Source organism: Aquarana catesbeiana, linkage group LG02, assembly GCF_042186555.1.
Source record: "Aquarana catesbeiana isolate 2022-GZ linkage group LG02, ASM4218655v1, whole genome shotgun sequence".
In the NCBI taxonomy this organism is placed as follows: domain Eukaryota; kingdom Metazoa; phylum Chordata; class Amphibia; order Anura; family Ranidae; genus Aquarana; species Aquarana catesbeiana.
The window spans coordinates 697,408,330-697,432,840 of record NC_133325.1 but is presented as its reverse complement, the minus strand read 5'-3'; the positions used below and the strand labels follow the sequence as shown (position 1 = coordinate 697,432,840).

General features: G+C 41.7%; 1 protein-coding gene across 5 annotated transcripts in view; it reads right to left on the bottom strand.

The window, feature by feature from the left end:
- Positions 1-24,511, bottom strand: part of ABR (ABR activator of RhoGEF and GTPase) — a 637,383-nt gene that overhangs the window by 92,502 nt on the left and 520,370 nt on the right. For all 5 annotated transcript variants that reach the window (XM_073616867.1, XM_073616868.1, XM_073616869.1 and 2 more), the window contains 2 exons: positions 13,772-13,869; positions 10,936-11,067 (listed from right to left, as the gene is read on the bottom strand). In XM_073616867.1, coding sequence (XP_073472968.1) covers positions 10,936-11,067; positions 13,772-13,869 — 230 coding nt within the window. The remainder of the gene's footprint in view (positions 1-10,935; positions 11,068-13,771; positions 13,870-24,511) is intronic.

The window sequence follows — 24,511 nt, the reverse complement described above, 5'->3', positions numbered from 1 at the left end:
ATATGTAGAAAAACATTTTTCTTTTATTTCTTAATTTTCCAAATAATTGTGACAAAAAATAACAACTTCAAAAAACTTGCCATGCCTCTTACTAAATACCTTGGACTGTCTACTTTCCAAAAAGGGGTCATTTGGGGGATATGTGTACTGTCCTGGCATTTTCAGGCCTCAAGAAGTGAAGGTGTCAGTAGTACATCAGAAATGATCAATTTTTATAATATATAATATATCCACACACACACACACATAAACAAGAAGATGACTTGTATTTGACAGATGTAGGCCTTCTGAAGTAACTCTCCCATCATCGGTGCAGGGCATGGCTTGTAAGCACATGTCTCTTCTCCAGCAGTCTGTCAATCATAGCACAGGGTCACTAGCTGCCAGCATGAAGTTGACCTTTCTGCCACCCTGCACTCCCCAACAATCTGATTCAGGCAATTCGTATGTGTTTTCTGCTGAATAGCCCCTTAAGAAGAATTTATCAGCAAATACTGAGTGTGGGTGGCCTGGCACCTTTAGACCTTCAGGGCTATCATTTTATTTTTAGTCCTGCCTAAATAACTGAAGTAGTATAACAAACATTACACCTACTTTGAGAGGATGATATTAGCATAAGAATACATAAAAGTTGAACCAAAGAGATTTAAGGCCACCGAAACTGATTAGGACTTCCTCTTTAAAAGTCCTGGCCAAACATAAGTCTAGGCAAATCTGCACAGTCCAGCTGTCTGGAAACCCTACCATCATTTTTAGGTCTTCTTGAAGACAATTGAAAAAATAATGCCTATAAGCTCCACTGTGGTACAGTATGAAAAACATTCTTTTAGAATGAGATCTGAGCAGATAATCAGACAGTGAACGGGCTGCCCTAGGTGTGATGACACATGAAAAACATGAAAAAAAACAGCAAATTTGGAATGTGTATTTCCGCTGTGCTCAGAAGCTGAGGTATGTTAGCCTCAAAAAAAGAAAACTAATACAACCACCACATCTAAAGATTGATTAATGGCAAAATATAAAATTTTTGGTTTTAGTAGTATACTAGCAGTGCCAACTCCACCTACCTCCATAATTTCATTTACCTTCACCGTCCACCCTTTGTGGTTGGTATTAGTGGAGGCAGCAGCTAAGAATAATATAGAGTAAGAAATTAACTAAAATATTGAACAACAAGACACAAAAAGTGAATCTCTCCAATTCTAATCCTGGTAGCTGTCTGCACCCAATTACAGAGTACAAGAGGTACAACTAAATGGTAAACTCCTCTAAGAAAGGTTAGTGGTCATGCATGTTATACCTTTGTGACAGGTTAAAATGACCTTACAGATCTAATACACTCGGCAGTATGCTCCGTGCACCAAGCATGTCCTGTCATCATATTAACAAGTCTGGCACATTTGTTACCACATTTCAGAATGAAGATTAATTAAATCAGCATCTGTCCCAGAAGGAGGAAAACTACTACTACTATAATTGGAGACAGAGGAGAGGGTCCTAAATGAAGAATAGTAATGTGCTAAATTCTGACTCGTGTCCCCAATGAACATTCATACATGACAAGGCATCCCACATGCACATTCATACATGACAAGGCTCAGTTACTACAGAGGCTGTCTCCAATTAATTATCTGCAAGTCAATCAAAACCAGTGTGTTTCTGGATTACAGCAATGTCACAGAGAGAAAAAATGTACAGTACTACAGCTAACACAATACATATGCTCACAATATTCAAAGTATCACAGAAACGCACCTAGAAAAAGCACATCAAAAACTTGCACTAGACATATTCCCTGGAATTCATAAAGAGTGCCGTAGATATTTATAAGACACATATGTCAAACACAAGGTCTGTGGGCCGAGTCTGGCCAGCCAGGCCTTGTCATGTGGCCCGCACACCCAATTTTGGAGCTGGAGGAACTCCATTCCGCCACCTCCAGCTCTTAAACCTCCACTCCCAGAAGCCTTCTGTGTTTACAAGTAACAGCTTTGATCTTAACACGGGTAGTAGAGCCGCCTACATAGGGAGGTACTAAACCTGAATACATGGGTAGTAGAGCTGCCAACACAGGGAGGTACTAGAGGCGAATACATGGGTAGGAGAACCGCCTACACAGGAAGGTACTAAAGCTGAATATATGGGTAGTAAAGCTGCCAACACAGGGAGTAACTAGAGCCGGGCCAGGTGGAGAGAGTGGAGATATGAGGAAGCTTTGGAACTCTGCACTCTGTACACAGAGTAATCCTGAACTCTGATAACCGATCCTTTGAGGGCAACTATACTGCTGATGCAGCCCACGATTAAATTGAATTGGACTGCCCTGGTTTAAGAAATCTGTCTCACCGTGATACCACAAATGGCAGAACTTGCGATAGACTCATGTATGTGTCGGTAAGGTGTATGCGAGTCTGTCACAACTGTAAAATAGCAAACACAGGAGGGCGCAAACACCTAGTACATTACCCAAGATTTAAGTAACAAGCATGACAACAAATCCAATGATCAACCAGTTGGGCATCGAGTGACCTGACCGGTACGTGTCGGCGAGCTGACACATTTCAAGGATGAATCCCCTTCCTCAGAGCTAGTTATTTTGGATTTCCTTGTCTGAGGAGGGCTGCATTGTTGAAGAATTTCACTAGTAGTATAGACTCCACATAGTAACGTGATCTGGTAACTGCCCCTTTGAGCACTGGAGTGGTTTGTTGTTTGTGTACACCTGTCACAACTCTGTCGCAAGCTCTCTGTGAAGTGGCAAAGATTTACAACAGAAAACCTATTCAAAGAAATTGCGAGAGTAAGGCTACATTGGCAATTAAGGCGGGTGCAAACTGTACCGACAGTGTCTGCTGAAAAAGAAAATTCCTGACGCTACAACTTGCCACCCCAATCACCGGTAGGTATGAATCTAGCCTAATGGAAAGGTTTCCAATATCTGTTCATAAAGAACCTGAAGACAAATTTGGTCACAGAGTTGTCTCAAAGATGCAACATACATTGAACAATTTACTCCAACATGAAAAAGGTCTTTTTTGCCTCCACTGCCTTACCTTGGATCTAGCAGAATATCTTTCTGAAGTTGTCATAATAACAGTGCCATACACTAAAAGTGTCCAAAAATGAATTACTTCAATTTGTTGCACACATCAGTGCTAACAATAAAAATGACGCAGGGTTTTTATAAATGTAGCGGGCACCTACTTTTAGGTAGGTGACCTTTCTTGCTAGCTTTCTATGACAGGTACATTTAGACAGGCTAATGCTATTACAGCAGGCCTGTTTGGTTAATTTCCATATTTGAATGACAGGTAGTTTATGTGTTGATCTCGGACAATCATTAATTTGCTTGGTAATCCCGGGACTCTCATATAAAAGCGGGGTCACATGGTGGCCGGGGGAGTTCGAGTCCAGTCCTGCTCTGAGGAGCGAGAGGGCCAGCCTGGTTCCCGGAGGGGGAAGTTGGAGGTTTTCCCCTCCAGGGAGCTTACGGAGCTTCACCCTAGCGAGAAGGGTGGAGATCCGATCCTCATGGAGGAACAGACGACATCTTACAGCGTGTGGTCGTGGATGTCGTAGGCCGCCCCTGTGGGGAGGGAAGCTGGCAAAAGAGGTAGAGAACCTGAGAATCATTGCAGATGCAGTAGCAACAAAGCGGAAGGAAACTGGGCGATCGATCGTTTATGAGTGGCACATGGACTATTGATCAAGTGAGTGAAAGCCCAAGGGAAGGGTACTACCAGAGACTGAGGATTGTTGGTGTACAAGTCAGTGAAATAGGCAGTAATGGCCTATGACTTTGAGTTCAGCATTGCCCCGGGATTCCAATCAGTGAAGCGGGAGGAGTTACGCAAAGTGGCTCTCCTTTAGCTTAATTTGGAAGGACCATGCCGGTGGGAAGTAGTGGTAAAGAGGTAGCAGTGAAGCTGCAAGTACACATATAGAGATATGGATTGTTCCTTTTAAAGTTATCCAGATGAAGGCGTTATTTAGAGTGACTCTTTATCAACTAATTCTCTATCAAATCTACTTCCATCGTCCCTGAGTGAAGAGATCTTTAAAATGATCTCCTGATTATCCGCAATTGTTCATAGATTTTCTGAAAGAATCATTGAAAGATGACAATGTAACAAAAGAGCATCTCAAAGGAAGTCCTTCTCCCATCCCAGTTTATGTTGATGAATAAAGCATTATGAAAAAGCATTAAGGACTGTGACTTTTAAATCTATGGGCTGCGAGGGTTGAGTAGTAAACGTGAATTACGGATATAGCAAATATTCAGCCGCTCCTTCGGGGGTAAGCGCTACATAAATTTGGCGCAAGGTTTCCTACTACATGCACACTACCAGAAATGTTTTTCAAATGCCTTATTGAGTCGCCTCTTTAAAATTTTCAACAAATATGACTCTGAGTTTTGGAATATATCATAGAATTCAAAATGCTATATTACAATGCTCCAATGCTTTGGGGCGGATGCGTTTAATGGACTCTGCTTTCTCGGTGGGGATCGATCCGCTGATCCCCACTGAACAGGCGGATGACAGGTCTGTCTCCGTTCACTGTGCTGAGAAGGACCTGTCAGAGGTATGCTCTCCTCTATGGGGAGATCGGATAAAAATGGACTGCCTGTCGGTTTTCATCCGATCCGCCAGATGGATGGCTGGAAAATAGGACCACCATCAGTCTGGATTTGGCGGACAGGATCGGATAGCAGCGGGTGTCAGCAGACATGTCACCACTAACATCCGCTGCCCCATAGGGGTGAATGGAGCTTCTGATCAGGTCCGTCTGAAAAACTGACAGGCGGACTTGATCGGACAGCCCGTGTGAAAGGGGCCCTTAGGCCCCTTTCAGGTGGGAGGACTCTGACAGCAGGTCTGCCTGCTCAGCAGAGTGGACACAGCCCATTCCCCACTATGAGCGGTCGACTGGAAACGGACTGTCTGTTTCCATCAGCCTGTCATCCGATCCCCCATTCGTCTGTTTTTAGTGGATAAGATGACGGCGGGTGTTAACGGACACATGTCCGTTGACATTCGTCGCTCCATAGAGGGCTAAGAATAGCTTATATATGTATTTTTTTTTATAGAAAACATAATTTAGTTTTTAGTCCAAGTATTTTTTTTTTTTTAGCAAAACCTATAACTGAAAAAAAAAACGCTCTTTTACAATCCCCTGTTAGGTACACAATATGCATTAAACAGAAAACCATCATTTGAAACCTGATTGGATGCTATGGATTACTGCATTTAGGACTGCTTTTATGTACTGGTCCCACAAAAAAGTCTAGGGGAAGCTTCTAGGGAACAGGAAAAAGAAGCTCAAAAACAATAGGTTTCAAATGTGACTGCAATTTATCTATCTTATTCCTCATTCAATGAAATATTGTTCAACGACCATGGTGTTAACACAACTGCCTTTTAGCACTGGAGTCCTGGGTCAGCTACCACCAGAAACAGTCTGCATAGAGTATGTGTGTTCTTACTATGTCTGTGCAAATTTCCTTAAGTTTTTACCAAAGTAAAAAAAAAATACCGTACTCGTAGGCTAATCATCTTCCATATAAAGTGGACCGTGTGTGTGGGTGCCTGAACATAATAGATTGCAAGCACAAGGGAATAAAGTGAATGTCTCTATATTGCCAGCACTATATGAATAAAAATGCTCCCACACATTGATAGCAGAGTAGTTTATGGACAATTAAGCCTATCAATTTAGCAGATCTTCAAACTTCAGAGAGTCTTTATGACATAAAGGGTCATCATCACACAACTGAGAAAAGACATATTACATCCTGACCATTTTCTCACAGACGGCTAGAACCTCACCATCCAATCAGTTACTGGATTTTCCACAGCCAGCTCCAAACGTGGGAGTTACAATGTGAGTTTTAGCCATTTTCATGCTTATCAGAAAGAAAACAAATTACTATCAACCTACAGAAATAAATGTATTTCCAACCAGTGGCAGCTGGTAAGATAATAAACTCTAATGAAGGCGTATTTTAAATAAAGTGACCCCCTCCTGTCACAGCAGAATTATAGATTTCAATAAGGCCTATTTCTAGGTCACGGAAGGTGAAGCACACATTAGCCAAGCAGCACCAGCCTCTTTCAAGTTTCGGTGGTCATAATTAAAGCAATATTCCATGTGATGTACCATACGGTGTAAGCCCCATGCTGAGTGAGGGACTGGATAAAATATGAACCTCTCCTTTATTAGTGAGCTCTGGCTCCTGAGAACACTGCACCTCACTGGGGTGACCTCAGTTCAAGGGGAGGAGATAATTCTATAGGATATCTGGGGCCTTGTATGGGGTACCACAGACTGACAGGAGATCTCCTGTGAGGGAAGGAAGGAATTAACAGTTTTACATTCCTGATCTTTCCCTGAAGACCAAACGCAGGAGAAGAGATCGGAGACCCCCCCAAGGTTTAAAAGTAATGAGAAACATGACAATTACTGCAAGTTTAATGCATTACATCACTCAGAATTTAGACACGGGGGGGGGGGGGACCTTCACAGAGAGCACAGGATTGTGACATTAGCATGCTCAAAATACCAAACCTTATGAAGGAATCAATCTCTTACACTACAGCGTGACTCTTCTACAGGAGCACAAAACGCTTACACAGTAAAACTCTCCATTACAAATATGATATTCCAATGGCATGCATGTGCTAATAAAATCCTTTAAAAAAATGCAATACTTTGCAGGAAACGTAAGATGTCCATTTTCCCAAGAGGAATAATGCTGGCCAAAAATGGGCGGATATATATTTTTGACCCAATGAATTAGCATTTTTTTTTTTTTAGTAAATTGAAACTTGTAGTATCAGTAGGAAAAATCATGCCATCATGATGGGAAACCTCTTTTAGTAGATGGCAGAAGGCCACTAAAGTATATTATGTAATGTGAAATTTTATATTTTATGTACATTTGACATAGATTTATTGAATTTATTATATATTCACATTTATTGACAGATTACCTGTAAACATCTGACATTATATTACCTTTTCACCCCTCCCTTACGGGTGACCTGGCAACATTTGGTGGTTTATGGTCATGTGGATGCAGTATATTGCCGGATCTCATTCCTCATTTATTTTTAAGTCTGTTTAGGCTCCCACATTCAAATCGTGAGGTAGGGCTTTTTGGTTTTAATGGGGGTTATTTACAAAAGGCAAATCCACTTTGCACTACAAGTGCACTTGGAAGTAAAGTCGCTGTAGATCCGAGGGGGACATGCAAGGAAAATAAAAAACAGCATTTTAGCTTGCACATGATTGGATGATAAAATCAGCAGAGCTTCCCCTCATTTCAGATCTACCCCTCAGATTTACAGCGACTGCACTTCCAAGTGAACTTGTAGTGCAAAGTGGATTTGTCTTTCGTAAATAACCCCCAATATGTTTATATTTGATGTATTAATTTGTATTTTTTTCTGTCTTTATTGCACAACCAAAGTTGTAGGATTATTGTTTCTTATATCTAAATAAACAAACCGCCACGTTCTTTCCTGAAGAAGCCATACAGCGAAACATGTAGAAAAATATGAATGTGACTACAGTAAATCATTGTCACTAATAGGATGTTTTGCACACACCTATGGCTATGATATATATATATATATATATATATATATATATATATATATATATATATATATATATATAAAAATTTGCATATATTTTTTTACATATTGTTGTTTCAATACTTTGCACCCATAAAGTCCCACATCTTTCAAACATTTTCTCTTATATTATGTAAAGGTCAATCAGCTTAAAACCTGCATAATCTCTAATACTTACAGACATAAAAAAAATAATATTTAAAAATGTTATGTCTACACAACCATGTGGTGAACAATTTTTGGTTTGGTATTTCACAGCCAAGCATTTGAAAGATTAGATCCTTTCATTGGGTCTAAGATCTGTCCATGTTTGGGAAGACTAAAGCCTGGTACACACTACTAGTTTTTTTTCTGTCAACTCAGCTGGACGGAACGAAAAAAAAAACCAGACAGCTCAGGACAGCTAACAGGATGTTAGTACAGCTCCTGCCAGAAGACTCTGGTCAGCGCTCTCAGCCATTGGCTGAGAGCACTGATTGGGAGCCAGTCGGCAGATCTTTTTTTTGGTCATGCCCCTTCGACAGAAGCCATCTGAACGGCCAGCTTCTGTCGGATCGGCTGCAATACACTCGACCCGAATGTCGTCCAATTTCTATTGGACCTGCCAACGCTGCCCAACATTCAGGCCCATGTGTATGTACTAGGCTTTAAGCTGGCCATACATGGGTCGAATACCGAACAAATATTCTTTAGAAAATTGTAATGAATTTTTGTTCAAATTTCACACCATTAGTGGGCCACAGCAATGGCCGATTTTTGTGCGGCCATTGAAATTTAGTGATTATGCATGTCGGAAATTTTTTGAAAAACAAACGAATTTCTAATTAATGATGGGAGAATTGTGAGAGAAATCTAATCGAAAAAGAAAAGCGCATGAGCTGTGACCTAGAAAGAAAAGAAGAATCTTGGCCACAGTATTTCTTTTTTGTAGCAACATGAGGTGAAATTGAAGGCTTGGTTGTTTGAGTTCCGAAATCAATGGTGGCACCATCGGATTACAAAAGGCACAACATTTCTGATTTTCGAAAGAAAATTTGTTTGGAATTCGACCAAACATGTATGGCCTGCATAATTCTATGTGGAATCAAATACAAAATGAAGTTTAATTCTGATGGAAAATACCTGTGGAGAGATACTGTTACCTTGCCTATTCAGGGCAAAGTGAAATCAGACTCAGTTCACAAAAGGTAAAAAACTGTGATAAGGATACTTCTTTTCAAAAAAGTGACAATAAAATGAAAATTAAAAATTACAGTTCCATAAATGAAAACAAAAATACTTATCCTTGTGTAAGGCTCCATGCACACTACTTTAAATAGTGTTCTCCTATGTGTCAATGCACACTACTTTAGGCTATTAGCATTTTTTGAGCTTCAGCTTCTAGGAGCAGAAAAAAAATGTTTTTGTAGCGTTTCTTGGAGGGCTTTTCCAGCAGAAAAATATGCTGAATGCTTCTAACTCTTAGTATAATGCTACTAACAGCTTTTTTTGAGCTTTTACTTTTTTTTTTCTTCATGTACTGCAAAAACGCCAATAAAATGCTAATGCTCCTAAAAGCTTCTAAAATGCTACTAGAAGCTGGCACAAAAAAAATGCTATTATCAGCATTTATCATCCAGTGTTTTTCTGGCATTTTTTTAGCTTATAGTGTGCATGGAGCCCAAGGCTACGTGCACACTGGGCTTAAAAAAAAACGTCTGTTCTCTCTGAAGTAAAAAACGCTCATATAGAACATTTTTTGTACAAAGTTTAGATGAGTTTAGGGGAGTTTTATGTTTTTTCTGTCTCCAAGCTCCAATCAGAAACGCGAACCAGAAGGGTTTTTTTTCTGACTCAAAATATGCCTCTTAATGTCCTAATGTACATGGACACATACGATAACATTGAGCTGCTTCTATAGGCAGAACACAAAACTCCTGTAGAAGCGTTTTTTTAGGCCAGTGTGCATGGAGCCTAAAACTTGATGAATTTTGTGAGTCTATTTTCTTTGCAGAGCATCTCACCCTTCAAACAAATATTATTCCTCCACTGCAGCCAGTCCTGAAATGCTGATGCTAGGTACACACTATCAGTTTTTTTTCCATTCAACACAGTGAGCTAAACAAACTAAAAACCGGGGCGCTAGAGAAGAGCTTCCTGTACTAACTATTCCATGTTAGTACAGCGATCTCCCGGCTGAGCTATTGTGCTCCGATAGGGGGACAGCAAAGGGACAGAGCCCCCAACCCAGAACACACTGGTCAGCACTCGCAGCCATTGGCTGAGAACGCTGATCAGATGCCAATCAGATGTTTTTTGGCCACACCTAAATGTCCAGCTTCTGTGACACAGGCTGCTGTACACACGAGCTGGATTTCAGCAGGGTTCTGTTAACCCAGGTGATATTATTCTGGTTTGTACGGGGCTTTAGACTTAGGCTGGGTACACATTGGCCAAATATTGGCCGCTTTAACGGGAACTGGCCATCATTTGGCCCGTGTGTATGCCAGCCTTTCTGACAGAAGCTGGCCTAACGACCAGCTTTTTTCGAAGGGACATGCTGAAAACCCAGAATCCGATCAACACTTGCAGCCCATGGCAGCCCCCTTGTCAGAAGGCACAGTGGGGGGAGACCGCCGCATTAACATCACATGTGTTAGTATGGTGATCTGTCAGTTTTTTTCGTTCAGTCAGCGGAGTTGAATGAAAACAAACTTTACCAGGCTTCAGACGCTAGGGGGTGGAGTGGTGAAGTCACGTCCTCTGTCATGTCACAATGCTTGAGTCTACTGATTCGTTTCTAAATCTGAGCACTCTCACAAAGTAGGAGGTTACATGCTCCCCCATACCTGGAAACACAGGATATTGTTGCTGGCTGTGACGAAGAAAGGAGTGGCAAGGGGGCATTAACAAGGTGATAGTCATTAAGTCAGGGGCCTCTGCAAAGACACAGACAATTTCCTCTCAATAAGCAAGCTTTATTTGCTGTTCATTCTGTCCACTACTTTGGGAAGGGAATTCAGCAAGGTCAACAATTAGGAATCTAATGAACCTTTGATGGAAAAGCCTTTAAAATACATGTGAATGCTCAGAAGCAGTTGAAGTCTTGCACTATATAGCTTCTGTTTAACTTTCATCAACCTGCCTTGTGCGATTCACCTGGTGCATTCTGTGTCACCCTGTTCTCAGTGCTGGCGGAAGTTCAGTCTCAGATAAGTAAATGGAATGCAATGCAAACATGGCTCTGTATATAAACCCTTTACATACCAGTAAATACTGCAACACACAGTTGGCTTAAAAAAATTTAAAAAAATCCTACCAGAATCTGTCCTTTGCCCATAATCTTGTCCACAATCTCATTGTTGTCTTTGTTGAGCTTACTTTTATCATAGCACTTTTCATAACATAGGATCCGCAGATATTGTGAACCTTCCAGCTCAATTTCAAACTCCTACATGATTGAAGAAGATAGTTTTAATTGCAATGCTCAATACAGACCTGTTTACATAGAAATTATTTTGACACATTTAATGGCTCATTCGCATAGTTTCTGTTGAGCATAGATAAAGATATGATCAACACAGGGGCACATAGAAAACAATAACAATAAGAAAAGGAAAAGCGGTAAATCGTGAGATGCTTCGCAACAACGCACTGCAACACTGTTCCCAGCACACCAGCATGCACATATTACACAAATAATTTAGTTTGCAGGTTGGTGTGAATAAGCCCTAGACCACAGCTCTCACTAGGCAGAGAGAAAAAAAACATCAATACAACAATCAGAGTAATAATGTCAGGCTGGCAAACCTAATTTTGCACAGTGATCTGCATAACGAATTGTAGATTTGACTGTTCATTTGTACGATATGTCTCAGTTCCCTCAATTCATGTTTCCCAAATGGAATATAAAGTCATGTGGGTAGGGCCCCTTCCTCCCCCGATATCATGATTTTGTACTTGCTTTGCCTAGTTTGTATTCATCAGCATCTACAGGCAGTCCCCGAGTTATGAACGGGCTAGAGACTGTAGGTTTGTTCTTAAATTGAATATGTTCGTAAGTCGGAACAGCATAGGCAGAACGGCAGATATGTAATTTTCCGATGTTCCGTCGAATGTGCCCTGCCATTGAAAAGGGTCAATCGAATGTGCCCGCTGTCAAAAAAGGGTCAATCGAATGTGCCCGCCGTCGAAAAAGGGTCAATCGAATGTGCCCGCCGTCGAAAAAGGATCCGTCGAATGTGTCCGCCGTCGAAAAGGTTCAGTCGAATGTGCCCGCCATCCCGTTCGTAAGTAGGAATCGTTCGCAAGTCGGCTGTTCGTAACTCGTGGACTTCCTCGGGGACTTAAAAAAGATATTATAGTCACGGCATACACTTTTACTTTTATATTATCAGCAATGCTTATATTGGATTGTCACAAACAGTGGCGTTGCTAGGTCTACAAAAGATCTGGGGCTAGAGCCCACAGCAGCGAAGTAAAGAAAGTCCTACGCTTGGGCGGGCATACACATTGATAAAATATATGTGTGTATGTATTTATATATATAAAATATCGTTCCATATCTGAGTGCGGATCCCCCCTTACATCAGGGCCCCTTAAAGAGACCCCCCACTTACATCAGGGTCCCTAAAGCCCCCATCATTACATCAGGGTCCCCAGAGAGCCTCCCTACTTACATCAGGGTCCCCAGAGCCCCCTCGCAGTCCAACAGGGTTCCCAGAGAGCCCCCCCACTTACATCAGGGTCCCCAGAGAGCCCCAGGGCTCAGGAGTGCACTACATAAAGAATGCAGGGCTCAGCTGAGCCCAGGAATGCAGCCTCACCTGTGCCCAGGAATGCAGTCTCACCTGTGCCCACATCTCAGCCTCACCAGTGCCCAGGAATGCAGCCTCACCTGTGCCCAGGAATGCAGCCTCACTTGTGCCCACATCTCAGCCTCACCAGTGCCCAGGAATGCAGCCTCACCAGTGCCCACATCGCCCTCACCTGTGTCAGGGATCAGAGAGGAAGAGGAAAGCCGGCCGGATCATCACACAGGTCGGCGTTTTCCGCTGTGTCAGCTTTAATTTGAATCGCCTGGTGCCCGTCGCCACATAAGTCCTGCCTTCTGGATTGCCTCCTACCTATGATAGGCAGCACACATCCATTGGACAAGTGTGCTGTCTGTCAAAGGAGCCATGCCAGGAGGCGGGACTTCGTGACGGTGGGCGCCCGGCGATTCAAATTAAAGCTGACACAGCGGGAGACACCGGCTTGACACCCGCCAGTGTAGCCCCCGGGGCGGACCGTCCCCCTCTGCCTCAGCACCCACCCCCTGGTCACCCTAGATATTCGGGTCTATGGGCCCCAGATTCTGGGCTATAGCCCCAGAAGCCACCCCCTAGCGACGCTACTGGTCACAAATAACTATTGTCTGTATTGCAATATAAGCTTACGTGAATAATCTCCTTTCATGTTGTGAGCACTGCCTGCCTGCTGGAAATTTCTTTCCACAACTTCCTGGATTCCCTGCATGCTCTGCAGCTTCTCCCCTGCTGTTTACTTTCCTTCTTCTAAAGGCTCATACACACTATAAGAAACATTATCATCCGAGGAACGATTGTATGATTTTCTGATTGTGTGTGCACAACTTTCGACAGCTGATTCCAAACTTCCGAAAGAAAAGTTCCAAAGAGACAAACACCAAAATTTTTCTTGTACGTGAACAGAATGAACTATTTTCATTCAATGCGCACTGTTATCGTACGGTTTTCATATGAGAAGAATATTAAAGACTGTGCATGATCAGAAACAATTTACAAAAAAAAAAAGCCCTTGTTGTACGAGAATTTTTGTTCCTTATTTCCCTCCTAGTTTCCGACTTGCAACAACAAGGAAAATCGGATGTTTGTTTCCCCGATTTTCTTATAGTGTGTACCCCACTTAAGGGTTCATGTATACTTGGCCGTGATTTCCAATGGCCACGGCTTTGAAATGAGTCGCGGCAATTTGAACACTTCCATTGTCGACAATAGGGTGCGACTTGTCATGCGATTTGGACTTGTCAAATCGCATGACAAAGTCTAGTAACTACCATGTTCAATGTACATATTTTGATGAATTATGGTTATCAGAGTAGTAGTACTAAAGTACATCAATTCAAATCAGCTTACCTCATTCCACTCAGGCTCAGTAGTGTCACGGAACACTCTGGTTTTAGCTTTGCTGACAAAATAACCAAAGGAATCCACTTCTAATGTGCAGTAGGGATCTGAAAGGAGACATAAAATGAATGTCAAATATGAGATAGTGGGAATATCCTATTATTAATTTATTGTAGAAGATAACTTATGCTGATCTTTATAAAATAACAAAACTAGCATTTAGTTGGATGGGGTTCACCATAACATTAAACAGGATCAAATTTGACAGCTTGTATGTTCTGATGTGATGTCAGAACATGCTTTTTGCACACAGACATTTAGGCTGGGTTCACACGGCCGTACAGAGCAGATCACAACAGGGGTCCGGTGCGTCCCTGTTCACCATTTCTGGTCCTACTTTAGTTCGAATTTTGGACTGAATTCGGACCTGAAACAAACCAGAAGATACACAGGACTCCTGTGCAACTCGCTCTGGAGCCGCTCCGGAGATGTGTGAACCATTGAGAGCCGGTCACAATCTCCTGAAATGCGAATTTGATGCGGCAAAATCTGTATCCGATTCTCAACAGTGTGAACTCAGTATTTGTAAACCTCAGACTATATATAGTGTGTACTTGTCTCAATTCAGATCACTCTTATTTCTGTCCACTTCTTTGTTCCTGTTATCAAAATGAATCTCTTCCCACAAGTTCTCCTGACACCAAGAGAAAAAAGGTGACAGGGGATTGACATTCAGCAGATTAACAGCCTTAGCTCTGTTCCTGTGTGCTGGCGGGTGTATATCTTTCCTCCAATCAGCTCTCAGAGATCTCTTCACTGAGCTCTGCAGAGTATAATTTCATTTCTCCAACTCCCTGTTTTCTAACAGCTCGGACATCACTTTGAATGGCTGTAGAGAAGAGAAGACTGCAGATAGACATATACAACTTATGTACCTGAGGCTAGTCACTTCACTGGGTATATGTCAGGGTTAACAACCACTTTAAGGGCTGGTTCACCAGACATCGCATGTGATGCGATGCCAGACATCGCATGTGATTCACACCACATTGCTGTGCAGATCACATGCGATGTCTGTGCAATGTGAATTCAGTCATACACATTGTATGGCTGAATTTGCATCGCATTCGGATTAAACTCGTGAAGGACCTTTTTTTTTGTCTGTTCCAGAATCGGATCGCATGGGTGTTCACACCCACGTGATCAGATTCCTGCCTGAATTCACAGTTCGCACTGTGATCGGATCTGGAAGTATCATTAAATTTGTATTGACACCCGCAGCGGTTCTCATAGGGCAGTGTAAACCACTGGTGATTCAGGTGCGATGCGGGAACCCGCACTGGATTCACAGGTTTCCCGCATTGCACTAGTGTGAACCGAGCCTAAAAGGGAAACTATATAAATACTGGCGCTGCCATTGCTAACTTGATTTTAGAGATACAGGTATCATCCTGATTTTGGGGTCACAATCCAGTGAGCAGGCTTGCCAACTTTCAGTAAATTTACGAAGAGTTTGTAAAACTCATAATTTTTGCATCTATCAATGAATGTCCTCTACCGACGTGCAATGTGCATGCCCATAATGAACATTCTCGGACAGATGTAAAATTTACAGATTTTACAAACGGTTTGTAAATTTACTGAAAGTTGGCAACCCTGCCAGTGAGTTGACTTTGTTAGACTAGATAAGTGACATACTAGTTAGTAAAGCCACGATTGAAATGACAGCCTTGGAGCATGTGCATTTAAAAACAAGTCAACCAAGTCAAACAAGTTTTGGATCTAAATGGTTAAAGTGGAACTTTAGTCCGAAAATTAAGTCCTGCTAGATCACTTCAGGCTGGCCCCTTTTGCAGGTATAGGTATAATGTAAAACATTAAAAATAAGTGTCTATAGGGTTGAAAATCCAGTAATGCACTGTCTCACTAAATGTTGGTATTGCAATAACATGGCCCCCCCTCTACTATGCTTACCACCACTGCGCCTCGGAAAGAAAAAGATAATTTTAACAAAACTCAATCCCTAAAGAAATTAATATTTCAATGTGAAGCTGCCACTTTAAAAATTAAAATATGTATATAGTGTTTTTACCTGTAACGTGCATATAACCTGGAAGTGAGCAACAGTAAAACACAGTGGCGCTACCCTAAAGAGAATTACCCTTAAGGTAACATTACAAATAAGTGTAAAGTTTCAAATCAACAGTATAACCACCAGTGACAAGTGATTTAAATAAAGGGCTTATAAAAGTCCTATATATAAAGTCCTTTGAATGGTGATATCTTCTTGGCAGCTTCCACCACACCCAAGTGTTGAGTGAACCCACTCCCTAAAGAAATCCACTCACCGACTTCAACTGCCTACAGTCTCGCATCAGGCTAAAGTGCTTTTTATAACCACACGAGAAGGGTTAAATTGGATCATGGGATCCCAAATCGGATCGGATCGTGGGATCCCATGATTAAGTCAGTGTATGACGAAACATGTTGGGGGCGTGGCTGTACGACGTTCCTCACCAATGATACATGACACTGTCTAGCCTTACAAGGAAGAGGTGATCTGTCAGAGCGGCCAGGCATCGAGGAGTAGGTGAGAGTTGGTTTCTGACGCCTGCATACCTCGGGTCCGCCATGACCGCAACCCTTTACTGTGAGATCCAAGTGTTCGTGTGCTGTGTTTTGGAGTTTTATTCTGCTTATTTTGGATTTACAAAATGTGATTTTAATAATTAAAGAGTGTGAGTGTTTACAATAAACTGGTTATACGATTTTACACTATTGGAGCACTATTTTTATTTACATGTGGAACGATTCCTGCACACATTTTTGGATGTTTGGTTTGCCGATTTAACCCTTCTCCTGCGGTTATAAAAAGCACTTTAGCTTGACACGAGAGTGTAGGCAATTGGAGTCGGTGAGTGGATTTCTTTAGGGAGTGGGTTCACTCAACACTTGGGTGTGGTGGAAGCTGCCAAGAAGATATCACCATTCAAAGGACTTTTATAAGCCGTTTATTTAAATCACTTGTCACTTGGTGGTTATACTGTTGATTTGAAACTTTACACTTATTTGTAATGTTACCTTAAGGGTAATTCTCTTTAGGGTAGCGCCACTGTGTTTTACTGTTGCTCACAATGCACTGTTTCACCCTGCTCTGCACATGCTCAGTTGCTCTCTAGTTTTAGGCACTGCAGAGTTTGTAGAGGCTGATCTGCCTTAAAGAGGAATTAAATGCTCCTATCCTTTACAGCCAATGAAACTGCTTCTGTTTGATCTGTAACTACCATGATGCTGAACATGCAATCAATTATGACACCAGCCATTTGATGGTTTGACAGTTTGGTTGAAGAAAAAAGCAAATGTGACCGCAATCCATGACATTTGTAATGTAACTTTTTTGAAACCATTAAACTGATGGGTTAAGTTCCGCTTTAAGATTTACTGCTGTTCAGGGGCTCTGGGCTTCAGCAAAATGGCAGCCTCTGACAAGAAAAAACAGGAGCAATGCTGGAGGCAATTTTTCAGCACACACTGATATTGGAAGCATCATTATTAATGTGAAATGTATGTTCCTTGCTAAAGAACATTCTTTTTTTTTATCAAGTTGTTATAAGTTCCAATTAAATTTTCTGTTTCAATTTGTATTGAACAAATCATGTAAAATATGGCCAAATGGTGAGTTTTAATAGAGAGAGTATATGTTCTATAGAATCTTCAGTGTATTATCTTTGAGTAGAAGACTGGCTATTTTATGCCTGGCCCCTACAGTCCACCACCTACAAGTGCCAGCATGCTGACAGATTTTTAAACATGAAATACAAACTAGACACAATTTATATATTTGCTCGTCCCAACACATCAGTGCAAAGTTACGCTATGAATAATTGATGAAACCTCTTAGTAAAGCAAAACACAACATATAGGAAGCTAAAGCAAACCAACCAGTACAGGTTTTTCACTATAACAGGTGCAAGGTTAATGTGACTGGTCACTGCACATCATCTCCTCTCTTTGGACTGCTTTGTCTTATAACCCTCCAGGACCTTTGGAAATGTCCAGTTAGTAGACATTTTCATCTCAAGGTCAGGTTGTAAGCCAAAACTTTGCTCCCATATTCATACTGCAATGACCTTCTATTGTATTCACACTGAATGAGATTCAGCTGAACTTGTGTGTGTGTGATTCATCATTGGGAGACCTGATAAATATTAAGCATGACCCCGTCACAGCTGTGGGATTGGGTTTTGTCTCACATGAAAGGAGTCTGAGCTCAACATGTCAGATCCACTTCGTGGTTTTTGATCAAAAGCTATTTTACAACATGGGAGTTCAGGGCAGCATCTAATCTTCAGAGACACATCCTGTTCGATACCCTTATTTTATGGTAGAACTTTATGCTGAGTGCCAGAAAATATATGTGAACTGTATAAGAAAAACTAGACACAGCCAAATACAGCTACATCAAAGAAATACATCTGCATTATAAATATATAAATAAATCTAACAAAAATCAAATACAAACACACACAAAGGAGTTATTTTACCAATGTGACTAAGGCTCCATGCACACTGAGTTTAGAAAAATGCCAGTTCCCTTGGCAGAGAAAATAGCTCATATAGAGTAAGGCCCCTTTCACACTGGGGCGGAGTCGACGGTAAAGCGTCGCTAACAACCTTCGGTATTCGGCCGCTAGCGGGGGGGTTAAAAACCACCGCAAAGCGCCTCTGCATAGCCGCGCTGTCCCATTGCTTTCAATGGGCAGGAGTGGCGAAGCAGCAGTGTATACACCGCTCCTTCACCGCTCCGAAGACGCTGCTAGCAGGACTTTTTTTCCCGTCCTGCTAGCGCACCGCTCCAGTGTGAAAGCCCCCAGGGTTTTCACACTGGAGACACAGCAGCGGCTGTTTTGGGTCGGTTTGCAGGCGCTATTATTAGCGCAATAGCGCCTGCAAACCACCCCAGTGTGAAAGGACCCTTATATAGATAGTTTAGAGGAGTTTAGGAGAGTTTTGTGGGGTTTTTTCTGCTAGAAAGCTCCAATCAGTAAGGCCCCTTTCACACATGTCTAGACTTTGTTTCATCGGTTCAATCACATTTTTTCAAAGAAAAAAATGATCCATTTACATCAGTTTTTCATCAGTTCTTTACATCCACTTAACCACTTGAGTCAAATTTTTGGTTTACATTAGAGCTGCACGATTCTGGATAAAATGAGAATCACGATTGTTTTGCTTAGAATAAAGATCACTATTTTCGCATAACATCATCTTTCACATTATATAAAAAAAAAATTGGCTAACTTTACTGTTTCATATTTTAAAAAATTCATGGTAGTGTATTTTTCCTCCCAAAAAATACATTTGAAAGACCGCTGCCCAAATACCGTGTGACATAAAGTATTGCAACAACTGCCATTTTATTCTCTAGGGTCCCTGCTAAAAATATATATAAAATGTTTGGGGGTTCCAAGTAATTTTCTAGCAAAAAAATACAGATTTTAGCTTGTAAACCAACAAGTGTCAGAAAAAGGTTTATACTTTAAGGGGGTAAACTGTCCTCATCTACAGACCGAAGTTCATCCCTTTGATCTAAGAACCACGAGATACACTGCATCTCTTCATTATCTCTCTGCGCTGAGGAATGTCTTTTTTTTTTTTTTTGACAGCTATTGCTCTGCACTGTTTATAGAAAACAAAAGAGCCGACAATTAGATTTAAAAGCTGACAGAAACAGTCAGTGTCAGCAAGTGAGGAAGCCTGTCTGTGCAGACTGTCCCCTCATTATATGTACATCTCTTCTCCTCTCCTAAACGCAAAAACGGATGAAAAACTGACTATTTCTCAGTTTACATCCATTTTTCATCTGATCCGTTTTTGTGACGGATGAAAAATAGGGCTTTTATTCGTTCAAAAAAAAAAAAAAAAAAAACAGATGATGACGGAAGCGGATGAAAATAGTTGATCATCCGTTGTCATCAGTTTTTCCATTGATCTCCTTTTTTATCCATCAATGAATGGATGAAAAACGGACAAACGGTCCATAAGTGTGAAAGGGGCCACACATGTGGTCAGTTTGTCCATTTTTCATGAATCCATTCGTTGACGGATGAAAAATGGACATCAATGCATCTCTATGGAAAAACAGATGTAAATGGATGATCATCTATTTACATCAGTTTACATTCGCTTCCGTTACCATCCGTTTTTTGAAACTGATCAAAGCTCTATTTTTCTTCCGTTAAAAAAAAACAAAAAAAAACAGATCAGATTAAAAACAGGATGTAAACTGAGAAATAGTCAGTTTTTCATCTGTTTTTGCATTAGTACTGGATGTAAAAAAAAACTGACGAAAAACAAATGAGCACTGATAAAAACCTGATGAAAACTTCATCCGTTTTGATGTGACCGAACTGATGACATGAATGGACTGGATGTGTGAAAGGAGCCTTACGCAACCCAGAAGGCTGCATTCACACTTCAGCGTTTTGAATAGCGGGCAGATTTGCCTGGATTCTGCCCGCGATTTGAAAATGCCAATGTGTGAATGACAAATTTCAGGACTTGCATTTGAGATGCCATTTTCTGATTGGATGCAGCCGCTGTTCAGCAAACCCTTTTCTGACCGGCTTTTCCAATTGAAGGAGATGGAGTGGAATGTGGTGATTGGGCCACCCATGTCCCAAGTATTGACTGGTTCACTAAGAACCAGACGAAATTCACATAGTGTATGGATATTTTTAGGATCTTGTAAATGACAATGGGCAATACAGAGCTAAGACACACAGGATTAAAAAGAGGTCTAAAGGACTAAAAGAAAAGAGAATATTTTCCTGTATTAGTAACCTGCATGGCATCCATAGTGGAATGCAGTCCATTAAAGCAGAACTTGAGTCCCTCTCCCAAGCACCAACTTTATAGCGCATGCGCAGATGTGTCCACAGGCTCTGCCTGGTCTTGGGGAATTAGCAGACACATATGTGGCATCTGGGCGGGTAGGTCTTAATGCAGAGCGGCCGCATATATGCATACCAGAATGTACACAGAGCTGTGCCGAGAGTGTGCACCCTGCACGGTCCCGGCGGATAACGGAAAGCTCCTGATCACTAAATGCAATCAGCAGCTTTCTGATGATGTACCAGCCAATCACGGCGGTCACATGATCAGAAACCCGCCCTGCCATCTGAAGCCTCTTAAAGGGCCAGGAGGCGCCGGCGTTAAGAGGTTAAAAAAAAATGTCCATTTGCAAGAAAGGGATTGGGGAGGAGGCAGGGCAGCACAACATATCCTTTAAGGTGAAGGTCTGCTTTAAAGTGGTTGTAAAGGCAGGTTTTTCTTTCACATTACTGCATTCTGTGCATTAAGGTAAAGAATCTTCTGCAGGCAGATTCCCCCACAGCCTCCCCCCCCCCCCATACCTGAGCCCGATCTCAATCCAGCAATATACACAATAGCAGAGGCTCTCTCATTCCTCATTGGCTCAGATACAGAAGCCAATCATTTAAAAGTGGTTATAAAGTCAAAACTGTTTTTACCTTAAAGCAGTATTGTTCCTAAATGCAAACATTTATTATATTGTGGCTTAACAATTCTTAGATGTGATGACTGCGTTCGTTTTTCTTCTATTTTCATTTGGTGATCTAGCCAGTAAGTCTGTTTTTCAACAGGAAAGCACTTTTGCAGTTACGAGGATGAGACAGACCATTTCACACTGACAGGGGTGCTTAAAATTATCAGCTATTTACGTAAAACCTTTATCCCAAAATGTGAATAAAACAGTTTGTTGTAACTGATTGTAAAGTGTTAGCTGAAGTTTGGCTTCAATTTGTTAGTGTATTTAAATCTACTAGCACATCTAACACTCCCCCTCCCCCCAAACGGACATTGCTGCTTTCCAAATCTGCCCCCTGTGCTCTTTCATCCAGAGTGGAGTCTGTATAATACAGGAGGTGTGTTACTGGCCAGATCACCAAGTGAAAAGAGGAGAAAAAGCCTAATGCTCCGTACACATGAGCAGAATTTCCGTTGGAAAAATCTTGGATGGTTTTTCCGATGGAATTCCGCTCAAGCTTGCCTTGCATACACACGGTCACACAAAAGTTCTCTAAACTTTCGACCGTCAAGAACGCGGTGACGTACAACACTACGACGAGCCGAGATAATGACATTCAATGCTTCCGAACATGCATCGAATTGTTTCCGAGTATGCGTGATTTTTTGCGCGTCCGAATTGCATACAGACGAGAGAACATGCTCGCAATCTTTTGCTGGCAGGAATTCAGCCAGCAAAAGTCCGATAGAGCGTACACACCGTCACAATTTCCGACCAAAAGCTCTCATCAGAGTTTTGCTGGCGGCATTTCCGATCGTGTGTACGGGGCATCAAATATAAACCTAATACAGCCAACAGCATCTAATGATTATTTAGCTGTGATATAGTACATATTGGTTTTGGATTTAATACTCCTTAAATGCATTCCCAAAAGTTTCACCACTTGTTGTGCTCTGCTCTTCCTGACTCTATCCAGCGCTGTCCCCGCCGGCAGCCCTGTTCTCCTCTTTTCCTTCTCACAGGACACATAGGTAGAAATAGTGGGAGCCATAAACACTTGCTGCTGTCAGTAAAATCCTGTGAGGAGGGAGTGGGGGGGTCGTGGCCAAGTCTGTGTGCATCTATAGATGCACACAGCCCAGCTCGGGAGCGCACCTGCACGTGTGCCCTCTCAGCACACAGTTTGCTATGGGGACACACACACAGGACAGGAGGAGTGGACACTACCAGCGGGGGACTCCAGAAGAGGAGATAAGGGACCGCTCTGTGCAATATCATTACACTGAGCAAGTAAGAATATCATCTTTTTATTTTAAAGCAAAAACATTTTTGACTTTATTATCACTAGTTAAATAAAATGATATATTGTATCTCTATTAGAATGTCTCTCCTAATCATTTTCACAGTCAGGGATTTATACAAGAGAACTAATGACTAAAAGTACTGCCTTTAAAATCTATTAAGGGAAACGTAAACTGTGTTTCTTAAAATACATTCCCATCAGGGAAGCAGCAGGATGAACCCAATGAATAGAACATTCTGTACCATAGAACCAAAACTCTGCAGTACATGAGACTTTCCTGAACTATACAGATTTTCAAATGTAAGTGACTTTTATAGGTCATTCCTGAGCATGTCTACATCATATGTGATGGCTGCTGCGGGAGGCTTTTTTCTGTAAAGTGGACCTGTCATTAAAATACATTGTACACATAAGCTATATTACCAAAAGTATTGTGACGCCTGCCTTTACACACACATGAACTTTAATGGCATCCCAGTCTTAGCCTGTAGAGTTGGTCCACCCTTTGCAGCTATAACAGCTCTAACTCTTCTGGGAAGGCTGTCCACAAGGTTTAGGAGTGTGTCCATGGGAATGTTTCACTATTCTTCCAGAAGAGCATTTGTGAGGTCAGGCACTGATATGTTGAATGGGAAGGCCTGGCTCGCAGTCTCCGCTCAAATTCATCCCAAACGTGTTCTATTGGGTTGAGGTCAGGAATCTGTGCAGGCCAGTCAAAGGTGCTCAGTAGACGCATTTCACACAAATGTGCTTACTCATAAGTAAGCACTTTTGTGTGAAACACGTCTACTGAGCACCTTTGGATTGTTGTGCATCATGTTTTATTGATCTTCAATAAATATACTGCTTTTAATCTGTGGATGTGCTGCCCTTTCTCTTTGCTTTCTATTGATTCCTCTGACTGCGGACCAGGCAAGCACCTGGATTCACACAGCAGCATATGAGATCCTTAGGCGGCTTAGGAGCGGTGTGTATCCAGCTCTTTCTTCCATTAGGACAGTCAAGTTCCTCCACCCCAAACTCGCTAATCCATGTCTTTATAGACCTTGCTTTGTGCACTGGTGAGCAGTCATGCTGGAACAGGAAGGGACCATCCCCAAACTGTTCCCACAAAGTTGGGAGCATGAAATTGTCCAAAATATCTTTGTATGCTGACGCCTTAAGAGTTCCCTTCACTGGAACTAAGGGGCCAAGCCCAAGCCCTGAAAAACAACCCCACACCATAATCCCCTCTCCACCAAATGATTTGGACCAGTGCACAAAGCAAGGTCCATAAAGACATGGATTAGCGAATTTGGGGTGGAGGAACTTGACTGGCCTGCACAGAGTCCTGACCTCAACCCAATAGGAAAACATTCACATTCTGTAGGGTAGTACAAAGTGTAATGATGATATACCATCACTGGCCAAATTTTAGGTACACCTTGCTAGTACCAAGTTGGACCCCATTTTGCCTTCAGAGCTGTCTTAATTCTTTGTGGCATAGATTTAGCAAGGGAAAAAAAGGGAGTAGATATGGCGCCGTTCCAGACCTGATGGATTCAGGTGTGTGCTGCTCCCTTGATTGGGAGAAAGATATTAGGTGGGGAAAGGGATAGTAGGTGGTTCCTATTAATATGTGTATTTTACTCAAAAATCAATATACAATAAAAGTGCAAGTTAATGTGAAGCCTTGTTGTAGACTCCCAAGTGTGCATGAGTGTCAAGTTGTATACCTGATACAATAAAGTGCAATGTGTATGGCACCAACTTCCATAAATAAATTAATGGATAAAATTGTGACATAAAGTGCAATATTCCTAATTATTACTATACATATGTATCAACCAAATAAACAATATAAGCAAAGTAAATTAAAGTGCTGGTGTGGATAAACATCTGATTAATAAGGTGCTAT